Source organism: Clavelina lepadiformis, chromosome 4 (assembly GCF_947623445.1).
Source record: "Clavelina lepadiformis chromosome 4, kaClaLepa1.1, whole genome shotgun sequence".
Classification (NCBI taxonomy): Eukaryota; Metazoa; Chordata; class Ascidiacea; order Aplousobranchia; family Clavelinidae; genus Clavelina; species Clavelina lepadiformis.
Genome location: NC_135243.1, coordinates 18,942,514 through 18,964,066, shown reverse-complemented (window position 1 = coordinate 18,964,066; position 21,553 = coordinate 18,942,514). Strand labels below are relative to the sequence as shown.

The window sequence follows — 21,553 nt, the reverse complement described above, 5'->3', positions numbered from 1 at the left end:
ATGTATCTGCTATCTACCGCTCTATTATTGCATGATGTCATACCTGCCATAAGTTCATTCTCGGTTCACGACACAGTTGTTATCCAATGGAAAAATAGTTGATTGACAACCTGTTCCGAAAACATGTTATCCACCTTGCACTTTTGAACTCATTGTACTAAGATAACCTAATGAATTGCCATCCTATTTTATAAACATATTATCTACATTGCATTATGAACTCGCCGAATTCGAAATAAGTTGCTTACATCGCAAAATATTTACGTAAAATTTGAAAAAAATCCAAAAACGATAAACAAAAATATACAAGTTTATTTGCATCTGTCTACCTATTTAGTTTGCTCAAAACAGCTGAATACTAAATCACTAGCACCAAAAAATAGGAAAAGCAGATGTTATAGGCTATAAACATTAAACAAACCAAGTGGAGAGACCTCCATAAAGTGTATCATTAAAGGTTCTGTTTAACCAACATGTTAGAAAGAATTTCTTCAACGTCCTCCAGAAGTGATGAACTTAAGCTAGATGAATTATGTGATCCAATGGACAATGGATTGCTAAGTGCTAGTTCTGGAAGACTATCACTTCTTCCAAATCTTTCTTCTAACATGGATGCAAACACATGCTCTACTGTAATTCGAACAAAGGCGTTTGAGTCTAAGGTTTTAGGCTTATTACCGATAAATATTGGTATACTTTTCACTGGTTTCGAAGTACTTTGTTTTGATCTACATTGAATCAACTCAATGATGTAATTAGCAAGAGAAAATAGAATAACGGTTTCTCCTTGATTAACTTTAGTGCTGCTGCTACAACTATTGACAGGATTTTTAAAGTAAAAAACTGTGCTAATTTGGGGGTGTCTTGTTACATAAAGATTGAGTTTATCATCCACGATTAGGGAGATGCCACCATCAAAATTCTTCAATACATCCCCCACCATAGTTCGGCATAGAGAAACTTCATGATCTACGGTCTTTGCAGCAGGTAACACATACTTCTGTTCTTTGGTTGTGTTCAAAGATGGATAACAGGAGGATATGTTGGCATCTTCATAGACCAGCCGGAGTCCTGGATGAGAAAAGTCAAGTTCTTTCCAGTTATCAAAGCTCTGCTCTATGACTGGTTCGAGGGTTTCCCTGCTGATTTGCCTATAGTGGACGCTTATCTTGTAACGGGATAGTTTTTCAGGGTGTTTTTCTGCAATAAAATATCTTTCTACAAGTGAATGATTTAATACTAAAATCAAATCGCATACAAAATGTCAAATTCTGTTTTAACTTTGCTGTACCGTTACAGAGTTATAGTGTTTACTCATAACAAAATAAAAACATTTAAATTCAAATGCTGGACGATATATTAATCACTATTCCCTGAAAATATCTTAATTTAAACAGTTAAAGCTGCATAATTTGTGCCACAAAAATTGCTTTATAAATGTTTGAGAAATTGGTAAAATGAAAAATTTCGTTTTTATACCAAGAAAATCCAATTTCCAGTTAACAAGATTTTCCTCTTGTGGTGACATCATAGGAACGTCAAGTCCAGTTCCATTTCTTGTGCCTTTAAATTCAATTAAGAAATTTTATTTTTGGATCAAAGTTGAATTTCAAAAGGTAAAAAAGATTGATGAATAGATGTTGCACTGTTTATGTATATATATTGATAACTTGTTCCAAATAAGTTCCGCTGAAACGTTTTCAGTAATTGTTTTTAGCTGCCAATGGAATCAGCAATGTGAAAATGACAAATAAGCATTCAAACGCACTTAGGTTTACTTTCTAAAGAAGCAAAACTGTTGAATTCTAATAAAAGTTTACTGAACTAGAAAGGAGGTCTTGTTGCTGTTGTTCTAGAATGTGACACTGGGGAAAGTTTGCTTCAATCGGAGCTGGATGATAAGACTGTGAACCACTGAAGTCATCGGCTAAATCCAAGTTTTCTATCAATGTGGGGGGGTTAATTGGTCGAGATGTCGCCTAAAAATAAAATAGCAATTAAATCAAAATAGGCCAACTGAAGACATAGAGGGAAATAAAGTTAACATGGCAATATTTTCAGCAGAACTTTTTTATTATTTCACCAAAATAATTATAAATGGCCATAAATTGCTGGCTAGTTTCTACTTACGCTGTATACTAGAATTAACCAAACCTGATAGACTGTAAAATTCCTTAAATACTGGGATCACTGACAAAATATTTCTTTATGCTATCTGAAAAACTATCCTAGGATGAGTAAGTGTCATCTTTTCTTAAATTAAAATCTATATACTGCTATTTTTCTTAGTTCTAAGTGAACTAAATGAACTTATAGGTTGCGGTTCTCATTTAACATCAAAGATAAGACCATTGGGCAGATAGAAACTGTATGTCTGAATAAATTTCTTCAAATGTTTTTAATGTGTACAACACCGTTGTTCAGAATGAAAATATAGTAAAAATTACATGTAGTAAAACATAATAATTTAACCAATTAATTGGCTCCAAGTTGTGACTTAAATTAGGACCCTGTAGTGATATATGCTTGATTTTCAATAACCAAGGCAATAAGAAATGTAATGTGCAGCACAAATAGGCCGTAATATATTAAGTAATAGCAGATTAACATTAACAAGAATTTTTCCATAACTCCATACTGCAATGCATGAACTCTAGAAATACAATTAGGTGGCCAATACTTACAAAAAATTCACTTCTCCTATTCCTAAGTGGTTCAAAATTGTCAATTTTGCATTGAGGTGCTTCAATTGAATTGTTCAGAGATGGATGATCATCTATACATGGATGAGGCCGTTTCTGCTTCCTACTTTGAACACCTAGCAACAATGAATGAACTTCGCTTCAAGTATACAGCGAATACTTACATTACTATTTAATACTGATCACTCTAACTGGTAAGACTTAAATAAAAACTGGCTCAGAACAGAAATCATAGTCCAAAATCAAGTTTAAAGTTAAAATCTTATTATCACAATGAAATAACTTTGGAAAACTTTATCATGATTACGCAGCTAACATTCTGCAACTATTTGTGAAGCAATTTTCTTCATTTCACTTTCAACGGAAATCACTATTGAATTAGATTATAATGAAGTACCAACTCCAATTTTTCACTAAGCTTAGTTGCAATTACAAACATTAAATCTATATAATAACATGATGAGTTATTTTAAAAGTGACTAGTGGTCAATGGTAATATAGGAGTTTCACCTATCATATAATCAGAAGAAAATGACATAATGCCACATATCTGACTTGAGTGTTATGACATTTATTCGATTCAGATAAACTTGAAAATCAGTGTTAGTTGATTATACTCTATTAAACAAGTAGCAAAAATAATTTTACTTTTCAAAGCAACTACATTTACACTCAGATATATTAAAAACTTTTGAGTGGAGCTTCTATTTGTTTTTTATTTTCTCAAGTTTGGAAATCAAAATCAGCAGAACAAACAACCGATTGTACATGAAACAAGTGACAATTTTTCTTAACTTTAATTTGTCCCGATGCAAGAACTTTTTTAGGTTTAAGACTAGTACAAATTCTTATGAAAACTTGAGTTTATGTCCCTATATCATTTCGACAATATAATTTTTACAACTATACCACTGCTAATTGCTGCAGAAATTCCCAGCCGTTTGAAGGCCCTAATACAAACTCCAGCAATAATATAAACTAAATAAACAGAAACTTAAATCCGATATAGGAAAACTTACCAAGATTTTGACCTATTTCTGGTGGTTCACCAGTCGGAAGCTGCTGGGCAAAAGTTTTTTGATTGATTTTATGAGTTGCAAAAGGTGGTTGAACACAGTCTTGATTGGCACGCTCCATCTAAAGTGCCAGTGTAAATTTAAGATTGGTTCTTACACAATAAAATCATTGACATTTTTAAATTGTTGAATAAGATGATAATACAGATACACAAACATAAAAATGTTCCAACACTACTCTGCCTCACAATTTTATACAATTTGCAAATACATCATTATGTTGGTGCTATTCCAAGTTTGTTAATTGTTTCCATAAACAGAGCGAACCTGTTGGGTAATATACTTTAGGCAAAATTCATTTATTGTTTAGTTGTAATTGCTTTTTTAGAGACGTGGAATATTAAGAAATACATGAACTTGTGCTTTTTTCTTTAATGTTATTGAGTACTTGAACTGAGCTAGAACGTATGACATCATAATAAAACAAACAAAGAAGTTTACATTTGAACAAAATGTCATTGTCGTCATTATGTAAGCTACGCCCACAATCCAGACTGGAGTATACCTCCCTGGTCCATGTACATTTAAATGGCTGCATGAAGTGAAAACAATTTTACAATTACAATTTTACTGGCATAAAATATAAGATTGATCTTTCAAGAACATAAACTGGTATATAGTATATACTCGCACATGTAATTCATAGGTTAGTAAAACAAATTAAAAGATTGAGCGTGATATGCATGACTTTCTGCACACTCTAAGGTTTTTTTTTCACACTTTTTTCATTAGGGACTTTTCTTTTTTTGTCTTTTTTACTGCAAGAGAAAAACCAATTGTTACCAAAGATAAGTATCAAACAAAGCCAGCATAATTTCGCATGGCAATATATTATTCTTCAATTCTCTTTGAAAAAATATTTCTGACAATAACATATTGCACTTTCTTTTTATTTGCACAAAAAACAAACATTTATATAAATCTGGGAGTGAAGCGCTCCCACAAGTTGGTGAGAACACTGAAAATTGGTGAAGCTCGTGTTCAGCACATCCCTAGTAAATTTTAATCTGTGTTGTATGATATATCCAGTAATGATCACTTTATTTCAAATCCAATGCAGGACAAGTAAACTAAATACAGAAGTAAACATTCACCTGTTTTTTTGTGTCCCCACATGCCTCATGTTCAGGGAATGTAGGGTTCTGAACTTTGCTTAAAGGTGCTTTAAATGAATTATTTGAAGACGGATGATCGCTGGAATGTGGATGGGAGCGTTTCTGGTTTTTCATCTTTCCCGGATCTTGAAAACAGTAAAACACCTAGTTTTACTGACATATGGTTTATTATGACTAAAAGGCAGGTTAATTCTGATTAATGAAATGGGAACTTAAGGCGTTCATGAAGTTAATCTATTTTCCAAAAAAGGGTAAAAATTCGTTGATTCCGAAAATGTAAACAAAATTTCTTTATCTTTTTCAGCTTTTCAGTAATATTCATAAATGCAGACTTTTAGATCTTACCAAATGTGACAAAACATTGTTTAAGATAAAAATTGCCTAAATGACCAAAAATTAGGTTAACTTGATTGTCAAGTTGCAGGACTGTGAACGAAAAGACGTGCAGTACCACGTTTTACATTAGCTACTTCAGCTACTTCAGCTACTTCACCTACTTCACCTCTTTCAGTCAATTTGTTATGTCAGGTTGTTCGGCACTACTAGACCCAACAGTTGAGTGAGAAAGTGTTTTGAATTGTAAGCTAAAGTTTCTTTTTTAAAATAAATGCCATGTATTTTTAATCCACGCATTATCTCGTTTTGAAATGGCCTTAAGATCAAAATAAAAATAAAAATTATTGAAAAGCAAAAAGCCAAATAGGCTTAATAAAACTTTATATATTTTCTGAGGGCTAGGCTTGGAGCTAACGTCACACAACGCATATTCAGATAATACTTGTTTCATTAAAAACACATCATATAATTGTTCAGTCATCCATTATTGCAATGACATAAAAAATGTTCAACATGCACAATAAATTTGTCAAAACAAGTCATGAAACAGCAACTTTCCATTGATCTGACATGATTGATTGAACCATGCTTGAACACCAACAACACCAGTAACGTCACATCCATTCCCGGTAAATTTTTTTGAAAACGATTTTGCCAATAATAAAAACTCGCCAATAACAAAAAAAAGATAAAGTAATTTCTTCTACTTTTAGGCAATCAACATATTTTGTCCATTTTTAGAAAGTATGTAGAAAATGATTTCAATTTCCTTTAAACACATAGTTCAAATGCAAATTGAAATAATTTGCAACATAGAATATAGTGGTTAGAGTTAAGCTGCTGTTGAGCTAAATATTTAACCTTTCTAATTTAATAAATATGAAAACTTTTGAATGCTAAATTCTTAAAGAAACACTGCAATATAAGATATGACACTTGGCACCAAGAAAGTAAATAACAGCACGTAATTTAACGTAATGCAAATAAAAGCAGATGAACAAGTCTCACCATTACTTTTGGGTCTTGATAAAAGCTCATACACTACGAAGTCACCAGACTGACGCTTAATTTTTTCCAATTTCTCCAAATATCTTGATTTTCTCAACACATCTGCAAACCTTTTTTTCATCTGACTATACTTTTCCGTACTCATTGGTTCGGTATATGTTTCTCCATGCTTAGCCCAAGCCTGTAACCACAAATGCAGACTTTGAATATTTTGAATACCAGTGAGTTATTGTGTTGTACGAGATTAGGCTAGACAAAATTTTGATGCAGTGCTGTAGCAAAAGCAGTAGTGCCACATCATAATACTTGGCCTAAGTTTTGTAAAAAATTGGAATCGTTTTTAAGCCCTTGAAAGAGTTCTATACACTGTATGTGGCCTGCCAGATTAGCAGTTTTAAACTTCAGGATCATGACAGTTTTTACATGAGCTTATACAACGAAAAATTAATGTTCAACATTTCTATCCTATAACAGCCCATTAATGAAGTGAATGGCTATGGTGTTTCTGTTACAATGAATGATTTCTTGATGAATTTCAAGCAAATAAGTGCTCTTTTTTCTGAGGATGTCTAAAGAACATGATATTACAAGCAGTTTTTAGCAATTTGTCCAAGAAAATTGGCTCCTTGTGACCTAAAATTTTACCATTGAACCGTAATGGAAAGTTTGCCTTTAGAGCACCCAATAAATGCACCAACAAATGTAATGCCAAAGTTTATGCCATGCCAATGCCAATGTCAATGTCAAGGTAATGCTTATGATATGGGGCAATTCTGCAATCATACACACTTTCCGCTATGGTCGTTGCACTTTACGGCTTCCAACCCTGGGTCACTACCTAAAGACACTGAAATACATTCACTTTCAGACTTCACTCTGCTAATCATTCAAAAGTATGAGGAAATTTTATTCTACTTGGTCTTACCACACAAACTTCTAAATTTTGTTCAAAATTTGGATCACCAACTTTCGGCCATGGTATCTTGATCCTTGTTTTATCTTCATTATCCCAACTCAATCGGAAACGGTTTTGATTGGTGTGATCAACAAGCCATTGTTTAAGCTTTTTACCTTGTTCATCCATATTGCTGTATCGGTGTACTTTCCACCACACTATACTTGGTAAATGAGAAGCTAAAACATTGTATCTAATAAATAATTCTGTAAATGAAGGAATTTATAAAGCAATAAGGTAAACTTGAACTAGTAAAAAAGCAAGAATCTGACTAAGTGAGAATGTCAAAAAATGAAAATCAGTTCCTCTTTTCATGTTTGGGACTCTCAAAGCTGGGTTATTCCCGTGGTAAATAACCTACAAACTTTCAATCTATAAACATCTTATGTTGTTTTAATTTTGCCAATCTCAAACTTTACTCTTCTTGTAGTCCATTTTCAGGCGTGGTCATAGACACCTTAAATAGAAGGACTAGTAACTCGCACTCTCGGGTTACGGAACTTGGGTCCCAATCACAGATACTAGTGCGCCGTCACAGATTCTCAGGTGTGCCGCGAATCTTTTGAATTTTGGAAAAGAACTGTATAAATATTTAAAATAAGGCATGCAGACAAGCATATGTGACTTTAAAGCTTTCTAACTGCTTCAATAGCTGATAAATAAGCACATGTGACGATGAAACCAATTATAGGCTATGGCAATGCCGATAGAGTAGGGTAATTTTTTAAAGCAACTTTTCTTTTTTTCTATTTCATAATCGGAACAAAGTTTTTTCAGGGGTCTCTGTTAATAACACACAATGCCTAAGAAATGTAATGTATATGGTTGTCGAGGCAATTACAGGGAGGAACCGTACTCTAAAGTGGTATCATTTCCAACTGATGAAGTAGAACGAAACCGCTGGATTGATGCCATGCCAAATGAACGTTCTAGTTTGCTACAGCTTAAGCAGATCTATGCTTGTGCTAATCATTTTGACTGTAAATGGATTTCAGTTAAAGGTGGAAAAAGACCAAGCCAACCACCGTCCATTTTCCCTGGAGTTTTAAAGTCATGCTTAAAGCAGGTCTCCTCAGCACCCAGAACTAGGCCTAGAACTGCTTCAGCAGAGGCGAGAGCTGAAAAGGAACGATTCCGTACTGAAGGCCTGGATAAGATAGCTGACTTTTCTTCTTTTTGTAATGAAATCAAGCAGCATTTCTCAAAGGATCATCTTTTTTTTTGTGATAGTGATGACATTTACATTTCTAAAACTGATGCAAAAGGACGTTCTGTTATTCAATTTCTTCATTTTCAACGCGTTCAATCGTTCAATCAACAAAAATCTTTATATTCTTGCTGCCGAACTTCATAACATTTCTCCAGCTGCATATAAAATGGTACGAAAGTCCGGTTCAATTGTTTTACCGAGAGTGGAACTGTTGAAAAAACTACTCTCCTGTAGTTTCCATGATGAAAACTTAGAGCAACTTTTCCAAAAGCTTCAACCTCAGCAGTGTCTCGTCAACATTCTTTTTGATGAAGTAAAGCTCACAGAAACACTTAGGTACTCAGGTGGTCGTGTTGTTGGTTATGCGCAAAATGGTTCTGGTGATACCGAAGTTCTTGCAACACATGCTTTGGTGATTGAAGTTGTCTGCCATTTTGGTGGCCCTAGATATATACTACGCATTTACCCTGTTGCAAAACTTAATTCAGATCAACTCAAGAAAATTCTATTGGAAGCTCTAGTAGCGGTAAAAAATGCTGGTGGTAGTATAATTTCTTGTGTAGGTGATAATTGCAATACAAATGTTGCAGTTTATGGTAAATTACATGGCCCTGGTAAAGTCTTTATTGATCGATATTCTGGTATTAACATGCGTGATGAGTGTCGTCAACCATGGACCAAGAACTGCACTAGTTTCAAGAAACTTAATGAAACTTGTGACATTATATCCTCTTGTGCATGGTCAGGTGGTCGAGGTCGGACGCAGAAGCTTACTAATCAAACTGCAGAAGCATTTGTAGTGTCTACAAGAGCCAACATCGAAGCCGCAGAGTTGCTACTGACTCAGCACAACTTCATCTACGTTCTACCTGGTGTGTTTGCTGATGAGGCCCTTGAAAAGTTCTTTGGTCAAGCCAGACAATGCAGTGGAGGTAATTTCTATATTGACATTGTAGATATCAAGGCAGCTGCAAAAACCAAAAATCTCCATGCACTTTTAAAATATGAGTCAACTCCGTGCGAGTCTCATGATGTGCCTTGCACCTCTAACATTTGCATTGATGATGATCAATTTGACATCACCATTGCTGACACTGAAGACCTAGTGCAATCTAATGACAGTGTCAAGCATAAATGTATTTTTCTAGCTGGATATTTGGAACACAAATATCCAGCTAATATCTTGTGTATCGAAACTGAAAATGATGACGACCATCGGATTAATTCGGAGTTTCTCACAAACTTAAATAGAGGTGGACTAACTGTACCTCTACTCTCAACAGTACATTTTGTACACTCAGCCTATAAACTGTTTGGTAAGTGCAACTTGCATTGCTGCCGAGCTCATCTCAGCCATGCTTTGCGTCGTATCGACAGTCCAATGGTTGTAATTCAAGGAGCATGTCTTACTTTATCAAACATTCTTTTGAAAGCATTTGTGCTTGACAACAGTGACAAAGAAAGACAACTCGGCTGTTTGAGAAGAAAAGAAAAACTCTCTACTAAAAACTGAACAAGTATCTTTAGTATGCCAACAAGTATTTTGATTACTCATTTCTACAAATTTCATTGTTGTTTGTTGTTGTTTTTCATAGTTGTTTCACAAATTTCATTGTTGTTTGTTGTTGTTTTTCATTGTTGTTTCACAAATTTCATTGTTCGTGTTGAAATATTCAGGCTAAACTGTCCATGAATACATTTTAATTCAGTCACAGGGGAACATACTGTGTGTTTCAGTTGTTTAAGTGGGAAAATATGCAATATTTTGAGTGATTTTGGACTATTTTTTCGTGATTTGACCTTTAGATGACCTTCAGATGACCTTGTAGAAGGTTAAAAGTATGAAAAAGTAATTCCTCACCCTTCAAAACCCCCCAAGAGACACCAGAATGAAGGTTTTACCATGTATTTGACACAAATTATGATGGGACCCAAGTTCCAACTTGGGACCCAAGTTCCAGATACCGAGCATAGAAGTTACCAGTCCTTCTATTTAAGGTGTCTATGGGCGTGGTACTAAATAACTAAGCCTTTCCTTTCACATATAAAAATAATGCAAGTTACGCAAAGCTTGTAAAACACCTTTTAATGAAATGGGTTGTATATAGTAGCTGAACTTGACAGTTTAATTCACTTCACTACAATGTTTGCTTGTTGAATTGTTTATTGCGGGTGATGATGTATGAGTATCATAAGGTCGTTGTCTGCTTTTCTCAACCTTGGACTTAATTGTTCACCTTAACGAATTATTGTCTTGTGAAGATGACAACAAAGTTGTCTAACTTGACACTGAACTTCTTTAAATTGAATTCACAATTGTTACACAGGAATGACAACTGTAGGCTATAAGCTGATTATTTTGAAGCGTCTTTGAACAAACACATTTTCACAAATAATTAGCACAGCAACAGCATTAAGCTGCTGCTGCAACCATGACGCTGCTATTTTCTTAGTACACGAATGAAAAAATAACTCACGCAATATAGGCATGATATTTAATGCTACGAATTAAAACGATAAGCAGGAAATCATTGATACGTTATGTTATGCTTCGCTGACTCGATACTCGAAGACGAGAATTTTATATCGTATATGTTCCGTGTATTAATGTCATCACAACCTTAACTGTGCTCTCGTTGGTCGTGCAAAAAAGAAGACGTCCGTGTTCTAATGCAGGAGTTTTCAACCTTCTTATAGTCGTGGTTCATTTTTGTTCTGTAAAATCTTTCCTGTTCCACTTCTCAATGTTCTGAGTAAATGGGATTATGGAATTGATAGTTTTAACAAAATGCCTCGCTAGTAAATTTACGAACCTTTACTTTCTAACCTAAGGTCTGTGTCTGCGAAAACAAAAGATGGCCAACATCATTTCAAAGAATTATTATTACATGACATTCTTTGAAAAGTCGCATATAATTCAGAATTAATGGAATACGTCTGTTCAGAAAAGAGCCCCCATTAATGCTCGCTGTGCAAAGACTATGTTACAATTTATGGAACGTCCGAGGGTAGTTGTAGACCAGGGGTCGGGAACCTTTTTGGGTAAGAGAGCCATGAAAGCCACATATTGTTAATTTTATTTCCGTTAGAGCCATATAATATTTTTCAACACTTAATGCAACTAACGTGTGCATTTTTAAGCAAAACCAACTATTTTAGACAACGGTAAATGTCTGAATTTACTCTTTAATAACATGCTAATTACTGTTAATGCGATTTCTGGTGCTGCATGGTACAGAAATTACAAAACTACAAATAACAGAAAAGTTTTATTCGTAACAATTGTGCTAAGAAATGCCAGCTTAGATTTATCTGCGAGCCAGATGCCGTCATCAAAAGAGCCATATCTGGCTCGCGAGCCATAGGTTCCCGACCTCTGTTGTAGACTATCTGAGGAAGTAGGAAGGGTACGTGGGCATGTTCAATGAGTAAATTTTGGATGTACAAGGCCTAGAACTGCATAAAATCCATAGAATTTTGCTTCTCTTTTATAAAAGCAGATTGCCTGGAGACTAATTTGCTAAACTGTGCAACCTATATTTGCATCCTTTCTTGCGCCAATTGACTCATTTTTGTTCCCGTTGGAAGCCGCTGTTTCCATCGCCTTCCAAGTTGTGTCGTTATAATTATATTTCTGCTATTTACGCGCTACTACCTAACGTCATGCTTGCCATACGTTCATTTTCAGTTCACGGTTTAATTGTTAGCTTATCGAAGAATAGTTGATTGACAATCTTTTCCGTAAACATGCTATCTACCTTGCTTTTTTGAACTTATTGTACTAAGATAACCCATACTTGTCATCCCATTTTGTAAACATGTTATTTACATTGCATTATGAATTGCCGAATTCGAAAAAACCCCTATGTGATTGAAAACTTAATTGGTAAACATGTTTATCAGCACGATTGACCTCGAATTAACAGCATTGTTTTTCTAAAAATAGACAATGTTGATTTACATTTATTTCCCTTCATTAAACATTCTCTAATTGGAATTATCACTTGACCTGTAAAACTTCAAGTCTAAAAGTCCAAATCATTTCCTGTTATTGATAAATGCATTGCGCCTCAATTTGGAATTCTGTTTCTTTATCATCTCCTTCAGCGCATAAATGTATCGTTGCATGCTTATGAATTTATTAGTTTAGTATTAGTATATTAGTATTAATACTAGTATTTAATATTGAGTTCTTCAGTATCCAGTACAGAGTTTTAAAAGTTAAATGAATGAGAAGAAATAGATCGTAATAACTCTGTGAAGAATTTCCTTAAGTCATCGTGAAATGTAGATCTCGAGTGATGCGCTTTGATTGCTAATGAGTTCTTAAAATTTTTTTTATATAAATAATAATATTTCTGTAATTTTTAGTGTTTGTTTGAAGTAATAATGAAGAGTATTAAAAGCGATATGATCGATCGTCTTAATCAGATCGTCAGTGTTTAAAATTATATAAACTATTCAACGGAAGTTTAGGAATTTCTAGACAGAATTCGCAACCTTCTGATTGACCTTAAGAGTCAGATTGCAATATATTAAATATTTATGGTATACTGTATAAAGTATAAACCAATAAACCCCACCGTCTCTACCGACTGACGATGCTCCGGACGCTCTACCGACGAACAGCCTTCTATCATGAAAGCCGACAGAGCTTTTTTCATAATCGTCAAAACCAAGAGCGCGAGCATAACCCACCTTGACTCCTTACGAGGTGGCATATCTTTCTCGGTAGCACTTTCGCAGGGATCGATTGACCAATACGTAAGAAAATAAACTGTATTGAACTTGTAGCTTAAGAAACAAATGAACGACTGAGTGAACTGACAAACGGTGAATGGATATAAAGTAAAGCAAATAACGGGAAATTTACTAAGAAATCTAAAGACAGCAAAGCAACGAAATTATAGCCAATTCCGCGGCGTTGACATGGAGCCAACCTAAACATTTTCTTTAAGTATTCTAGAATATGTGACATTTTATGCCTAAGCCAATATCTGTTATAACTAGGGCAAGTTTTCTTGCAACGTTTGCAACTTTTATTACAGCTTTCTAAGTACTCAGATTTTTATGTAGTACGATGTTTAGGCTGTTTTCAGGAATTTTATATTGCAACTTATTTCTTTTTTACAACTTTTATAAAGTATTGTGCAAAATTGTATTTGGATCAACGATTCGAGCTTAATAGTGACCTAAAAGCAATTGTAGAAATGACCCGGCCAAACATCAGTCCAGAACTGTATGCCAAATTGTTAAATTTCCAAGCACATTCATGCACTGTGGAACAAAGTTTTAGCATGCTACGCAAATTGTTGGCAAAAGATCGCCATTTCTCCCCAGAAAATGTTTGGAAACATTTAGCATTATATGTAAATAGGCCTAGATCGCTTAAGCAAATCACTCTCGTTAAAAATGCCTGTGTATAAATGCAACTTTTTACTGCAACTTGTGTTAAAAATAAATGTAAATTTCTCACGATTTTAATGCAACAGAACTTGCCCGTGAGCTGCTGTATATAAAATATATGATGTTTGTCAACCTTATACTAAAATAAGACAAAAATTCTGAAATAAAGGAACAGACTGAGATTTGATGAAAGCTCTGTGGCTCACCTCAAAATGCTCCAGGGCCCAACAGTTGCACAGTGGAAATGACCCACTAATGGTGAATCCCTGGTCTTACGGTTGGGTGTAGTAATCGAGTTCGCTGGACAGCCAAACTCACTCTTTGGCACGTTACGCTAACAGCTAATACCACACTGTTTTAACCCGTAACAAATGGATATCATCAAGTATCATGCATTGATAACTGTTGCAATTGTCAATTAAAACTTCTGTTTTTAAATATGTTCTTTGTCATAGGGACTCTTTTACCGTTCTGCATTGAGTTTGTAAATCGCAACATTTCACTCCGGAAGCTTGTCACAAATGAGAATGTTAAAACCCACTGTGAGCGTCTATGTCTGCGTCTCTATTCCTCAGTCCGACGATACAAAGGTTATAACAATCCATTTTGCAATGCTAGATAGGCCTCGTGTTGAAAGCAAATTGTCTCTAAAGCACAGGAATAAATATGAAGGCGCCACTGTATATTAATGAGGATTAAAATCGACTTCGTAAAAAAAGTTGAAAATCAATTAGACTAAAGGTCGTTGTGGTTCTAGATAACTTTACTTTGCCGTAACTTCGATGTGGCACTTTACAACAGACAAAAGCGAGTAAAATCAACACTGTATTGTCATAGTGCTTAATGTACAAAACACACATACATACATATAATAATAATATATACAACACATACATGCAGTTTTACCATAATAGGGTAGGCTATAATATCCGATATATTGCAACAAAACATAGAAAGGCACTGCTGGTATAGTACGAGTGCTTGGCAATTAGTTTACCGGCCGTACAGGTCAGAAGCGGATCCACAAAATGCGTTGGGGGAAGCGCGTTTGTTTAAACATTATTTTTATTATTTTTGGGTATACTGTATATGTAATAACTAAGGCCCGCAAAAGTCAATAAAGTCAAAAATTTTTAAGGACCTCGTCTGACCACGAATCAAAGAAAAAAGTTGTTTTCAGCACCTAGGGGATTGTTTCTAAGAAGTTTATAGGTCAAAATAAAGTCAAAATTTACAATAAAGTCAAAATTTTCAATAAACTCAAAATTTGTCAAAATATGGCTTTTTACAAAGTTTTTGTGTTTCTTGAGAGTAATTCTTGTAAAAATCCTCGTGGAAGCATTGTAAATCAGGAACTGCGACACAATTAAACCATATTAACACATAAAAGCAGGAAATAAGTCACAATGCCCACTTGGATCAGCAGTAACTTTTATCGCAAATTGTCCATTGTTTATTCATTGTTACGTATTTAAATAATTCTTATAAAACACTTCCTCTTCATAAACGTGGTATTTTCGAAGATCAACAGTTTGGATTTTAGGAATAGCCTACTGACATTCTGTAATACAAAAATGCCTAAGCAAGCTAAATCGTCTTCAGCAAAAGTTAGACAGATTTGTCGAGATTTTTCTGATGAATTTAATGCAACTCCCGGGGGTGATTTAAGGTGCAATTTTTGCGAGGTTATAGTGAAGTGCGATAAAAAGTATTTTGTTGAAAGCCACAGGAAAAGTAAACGCCATCAAGCTGGATTGGAGCAACAACAAGCATTCCCTGTTTAATTTGCTGTTTATTAGAATTTACCATGCGGAGAAAATCGAGGCAAAGTGCCCTTTTCACAAGGACAAAATAACACAAGCTACCTAAATCTATCGCCAAAAAACACGACGCACTTTTTATAATCCATAAAACACCTTGACTTTTCGACAAAATATTACGTTTGGGTCTGAAATCGACAAAACATTATGTTTGGGTAACTGGAGGAAGAACTGTGGCCTCTACAAATAAGCAATTTCGTTAGGTCAAAATAAAGTCAAAATTTGATAAAAATAAAGTCAAAAAAAATTTTTTTTAGGTCAAAATAAAAATGGCCCTAGTAATAACTAAAGATAGTCAGTCCATAAGCAAACCTTCCATGATTAAAAACAATGTGTAACACAAATACATAATGCATTTTTGCAGCACAAAATCAAGTTTACTATGTTGGAGCAAAATTGCAATAACATGATTAGTCCCAGTAAGATTCAGAAAAGATTTCTATATGAACCAGTTTCACGTTTGCTCTAAAAACATCGGTACTAAAAACACAGCCATACAAAACGTGTGTACGGTTGTACTGCAGCAGACTACCACCCAAGTCTCTACATCTCTTTGAATTCAGTTAACTTAACACTGGCATATTTTCAAAAATACTCAATAAAAGTTTTTTAACTTTAAAGCGGTTGATAAGGACGCGAAATATTCAACATTCAAATAAAATACAAAATCATCAACACATCAAAGCAGGTGACATGTAGATTTTATCAATCATTTCTATTTCAATTGTAGAGAATTAGCATTTATATATTTTCCGTGTTTTATGTTGCTGTATCTATGTTTGCATACTCATATAGACTTTCTAGGAATGAGTTCAACTCGTCTAATTGGTGAGATGCATTAGGGGATTGGCGCGTAAACGTAAATTCTGGCAAACTGTCATTTACCTCTAGCATTTTTAAAAAACCAGCCGCTCGATTAGATGCATTAGAGGGTGGATTACTAACAGCAAGTTGTGGAAGGCTGTCACTTATTCCAAACCTTTTTTCTAAGTCAGAGGCGAGAACATGTTCAAATGTTACTCGAACCAAAGCGTTTGAAGTCAAGGTTTTAGGCTTGCTGCCAATAACAATTGGTATGATTTTTTCCGGTTTGGGTGCACCCAGTTCACGACTAAATCGAATTAATTCATTGATGTAATTCTCCAAAGAAAACAGTATGATTGGTTCACCCTGATTCATTTTGATGCTGTTGCTATTAATGGAAGGATTTTCAAAGTAAAACACTTGACTCTGACAGTGCCTTGTTACCTTAAGATTGTGTTTTTCATCCATACAAAAGGAAATGCCACCATCAAAATTTTTCAGCACTTTGCCAACCAGCGTACTTTCCACAGCTATTTCAGGGTTTATGGTATTTGCTTTTGGTAGCGGATAAGATTGTTCTGGGGCCTCATCAGCAGCCTGAAAACCAGAGGTTGTGTTGAAGTCTCCATATAACAACCGGGCACCTGAATGAGAAAGGTCCAGCAGCAAGTTTTCCTTTATCTGCTCTATGATGGGCACATTGTATTCTCCAACTTGTCTGTAGTAGACACACATCTTGTATTGGGCAAGTTTTTCAGGATTCTTTGCTGAGCAAAAGAAAACAAACCATTTCAAAAGCATACATTTACTAATAACTATAATAACTTGTTCACGTTAACCTCAGTATTAAATGTATTTAAAAAAACGATTCATGGTGTATGTATATTGAGCTCATTGTCATACTTCACAGTCTTGTCTGAAAGTTAACACCGTAACTCACAAGTTGTTTGTCGGTCTAACTACTTGGAATAGCAAAAAGCTTTAAATAAGTTTATGTCCTAAAAAACTAAAATTTTCTTACCAACAAAATCAAATTTCTGATTCAAAATCTTTTCATGCTGTGGTGTAACTGGAGTAAAACCTATAGTTCCATTGCTTGTACCTGAAATTTAAAATAGATTTTCTAAACAGCATGTTGGATTATAGTAGACAGGCGAAATGCTACTTTCTCCAAACATAATACTTTTTTATATTTTTCTTATTTCATTGCCAAATCTTGAGTTGTCTCAAATATTGGTAAATGCTTAAAGTAAATAGTAAATAAAGTAAAGTTTATAACTAAACCTGTCAAAACAACTTTAATTTAAATCTTATGTGTAATAAAACTTTTCTACCAAATTGGTTACTAGGTTCAGCATCCATTTCATTAATTTCAAAATTTTGCTGAGATTTTGCCAGAGCTTCAACCGGCAAATAATTTGCTTCTAGCGGAGTTGGTAGATATAAACTGCTATGGTACAAATCATCAACTGGTTGTTCTATGTTTTGCATAAATCCTTGGGTTAATGCAAGTGGATCAGCTGGGTTAGAAGTCATCTAGAAACCAATTTAGTGGAATTAAGAACAATTTTAGTTATATGTTTAAAACATTACACAAACAACTGTAACAGAAAATGTATGAAAATATAGAAGTCAAGTGTTTTAGTTTATTAGAACCATTATGTACATCCTAACATTGTTGTGACATAATCAATAGCGCTTGGGTTTAGAATTACAGTATTAAGCCTACTTTCAAGTAACTCCACAACATACTTATCCAACTAAAGCAGGTACATACACTGTTCATTGTACTGCGTATACTCTTTATAAAAAAACGTTATTCACCAATGATAAATTATATGTAAATAATAACATCTGAAAATAATTACCGTAAATCTTTGCGCAAAACTTAATATGTGGACCTCACTTACTGGAATTAGACAGTTTCCAAATGGTCCCAAATTATCCTTGCATTGAGGTGCTTCAATTGAATTGTTCAGAGATGGATGATCATCTATATGTGGATGAGGCCGTTTCTGCTTCTTTGGTTTAACATCTAAACACAACAAACATTGAAAAAGTAATGTGACAAGAGCATGCTATCATTATAAATTTATGAACGATATCGGTGTTTTTAATGCAACTGCTGAACATTTCCACACTTGTATATATACCTTTGCTTTTAGATCCGCTTTTAAGCTCATACACCCTAAAACTACCAAACTGGCGATCTGTTTCACTTAAGTCTTGTCTGTAATCAAAATGTTTTGACTTGTCTAAAGCACAACGAAATCTTGCTTTAATTTTGGAATATGCTGGGGGTTCACTGTACTTTCCTCTGTGTTTTGACCAGGCCTGTAACATATCATATCATAGATATAAATATGACATCATGTGTACAGTTTGAACAAAGGTCTACAAACTAAAAAAATTATAACGTAAAGTGTAATATATATAATACACACATATATATATATATATATTTATTCTATTATCATAAATACAATATACATAAATGTGTATGTAATCTAGTGTAAAATTAGGAAGTTAAGTAAAACAGCACTTTAGACTCCACTTATTATTGCCACCTTGGGACCAGACTATTTTGTTTATAATATCCGAATGGTCAAAATAATCAAAACTGCAACGAAACTTTTTTTAACTTTAAGAAGTGGTAAAAAATTTTCGAAGACTGTTCATAGTAAACAGACTTTTTATGGTAAAATTTGGGACCACACCAAAATGATCATATAAAGCATGTGGTCATATTAAGAAGGAATCAGACAGGGTAAAACTAAGATCTCTATGATTCTGTTGGACTCTAACGAAAGCATTTAAATACTTGACTAGACCAATCAGAGGGCGGTATAGTTTGTCTTTGTTTTTAGCCTGGGTATTACCCTAGCAGTTGGCGTGCTTGAATGTTCTAGTTCACATGCAGACTTAGGCTAAAAATTGCCATGAGAATAGCTAAAATTGGGTTTTAGGCCAACAATTCTGCTGTTGATTTTGTGCCTCTGTTACAAAAGTCTGAAAAATGTTTTGAATTTTATGGAAGGTTAGTCCAATGCATACCAAAACTATGTGCAAAATTTTAGAAATTCCATGCGAACTTTTTTGAGTAATTACATTTTTAGTAAATTTACTGCATAATAACACAAACAAGACTTTTATGGCATTTTCTGGTGTTTGACAGCTCCTTAAGTGGATTCTACTTTATTTCCATAAATAAAAGTATAACAAATACTGATTTCACTGATAAGAAAAGCTAGCTTGGGGTTGGTTTGAGAGTCGCTGAATGATAATTTCTTGGTATTTATACAGATCCAATTATATTTACTTAAGTTGTTTTTATTCTATACCAGTAAGGTTTTAATAATGCAGATAATAGTAGTAATAATAATTATGTAGTAAAATAGTAATAAAAATATTATTTTAAAAATAATAATAGCTAGTAGTAATAATAATGCAGGTAATAATGCTGAATTAAGTAAATTGTTGTAACATATTAAATGATTTTGGAGCTTTTTATAATGTATGTTGATGCATGATATTAAACCCATCATACATTTATGCAAACAACAAAACTAGATTTGAAGATGGAAAAGGGTAAAGGTCTATGTGCTTACGGTACTTTTAAAATCGTTCATGTAATTCACAGTTTAATCAAATTATCAGCATTTACGTTCCATAGGTTCAAACAACATAGGTAACTAATAAATTTAAAATGTCAAAAATTTGGCAAACTATTTTCGTTATACATTAATACTGGTACCTTACCATACTATTATTATACACAATACACATAAAATATCACTTGCTTAGTAACTCTTTAATACATTAGCACTCACCACACAAATTTTTAAATCTTTTACTGAATCTGGATGATGTACTGATGTCGGCCAAGGAATTTTGATAAATGTTTTCTTGTCATCAAACCAGGCCAAACCATAATCGTTTTCATTTGTATGTTTAACAAGCCATGGTCTGATGGTCATGCCTTGTTCATCGCTGACAATATTTTGGCTTTCCATTGTCTCTTATCTAGCTTAAATTTTTCTTCAGAACAAAGTAAAGTTGACAAATAGTTAGGACTTTAGCTGTGTTACGTCTCTAAGAATAAGCATACAAAAGCAGACTAAACTAAAAACATCAGAATAAAATGAATAGTAGGCCACTCATAATGGAAGCTTCTACCAGGGAACTAAACATGCAGACTGGGATTTTCCGTTAGTAGCATACTCAACGCCATGGACCCGTAATTATAACTAACATAACTGATCAAACTTCAAAGGCTTCTGCACGATTTAGATTTTAACTTTATTGAAAACAGAAACTTTTCTTTCCATGCTGGGAGTTCCCCATTTTCACTTCTACGAATAGGTTTATAAATGACGTAATGCCATAAATTTTTAGTGTACAGCAGTGTCTGCGCTCACAATAAGAATTGATATTTATTTTATTTCACATAGTTTACTAAAAGATTCATTGCATTACGTCATTCAAAAAAATATTTACGGAAATAAAAAACTCCTGTAGCGGCCGTTGAACGAATTTGTCATTGTTGCTAGGTGGGGTTATCACATTTGCAGTTAAGGAGAAAATAGGACTGTCGTATTATCTCGATTTGTTACTTATCAGATATTACTTAGCGCCACTTATCAGTTTTCTTACATTCAACTTTTCAGACTTTGTCTTGAATATGATAATAAAAAATTCAGGTTTAGAGAATATATGTGCGACTTAAGTTGGCAAGCAGACACCTTCTGTATAGTCAACTGGAGTCTAGCGACAAATGTCAAATTAAGACAGCGACTTCATTGCACTAAATTCGGTCTAGAAAACTCAGGTGCCTTCATCGCACCTCATAAAAAACAAGTCCAGCAAACCATCTTTCCCACGACTCTTAGTTCGCCATACTCCCAGCATGGAAAGAAAAGTTTCTGTTTTCAACAAAACTTTTAAATCTTGCAGAAGCCTTTGAAGTTTGATCAATTATGTTAATCATAGTCACGGGTCCATGGCGTTTAGTATGCTACTAACAGAAAATTCCTGTCTGCATGCTTAGTTCCCTGGTAGAAGCTTCCATTATAAGTGGCCTACTATTCTTTTTATTCTGATGTTTTTAATTTAGTCTGCTTT

The 21,553-nt window shown here is 34.1% G+C and overlaps 2 protein-coding genes across 3 annotated transcripts; both read right to left on the bottom strand.

Moving 5' to 3' along the window:
• Positions 1-292: 292 nt before the first annotated feature.
• Positions 293-7,453, bottom strand: LOC143452088 (uncharacterized). Its single transcript, XM_076952925.1, has 8 exons — positions 7,163-7,453; positions 6,238-6,418; positions 4,873-5,018; positions 3,722-3,839; positions 2,685-2,818; positions 1,826-1,979; positions 1,480-1,563; positions 293-1,200 (listed from the first exon to the last, which is right to left on the bottom strand). Exons 1-8 carry the CDS (start codon positions 7,319-7,321, stop codon positions 452-454), a joined length of 1,725 nt encoding a protein of 574 aa, XP_076809040.1. The 5' UTR covers positions 7,322-7,453; the 3' UTR covers positions 293-451.
• A 7,162-nt stretch (positions 7,454-14,615) lies between these two features.
• On the bottom strand, positions 14,616-20,639 carry LOC143452759 (interferon regulatory factor 4-like). Of its 2 annotated transcripts, none has more exons than XM_076953847.1 (6): positions 20,263-20,639; positions 18,586-18,766; positions 18,343-18,467; positions 17,779-17,968; positions 17,454-17,534; positions 14,616-17,199 (listed from the first exon to the last, which is right to left on the bottom strand). In XM_076953847.1, the coding sequence occupies exons 1-6, from the start codon at positions 20,443-20,445 to the stop codon at positions 16,388-16,390; spliced, it is 1,572 nt and encodes a 523-aa protein (XP_076809962.1). In that variant the 5' UTR covers positions 20,446-20,639; the 3' UTR covers positions 14,616-16,387. The 2 variants fall into 2 exon arrangements, with proteins under 2 accessions (XP_076809962.1, XP_076809961.1); XM_076953846.1 differs by having other exon boundaries at positions 17,767-17,968; positions 20,263-20,634.
• Positions 20,640-21,553: the final 914 nt, after the last annotated feature.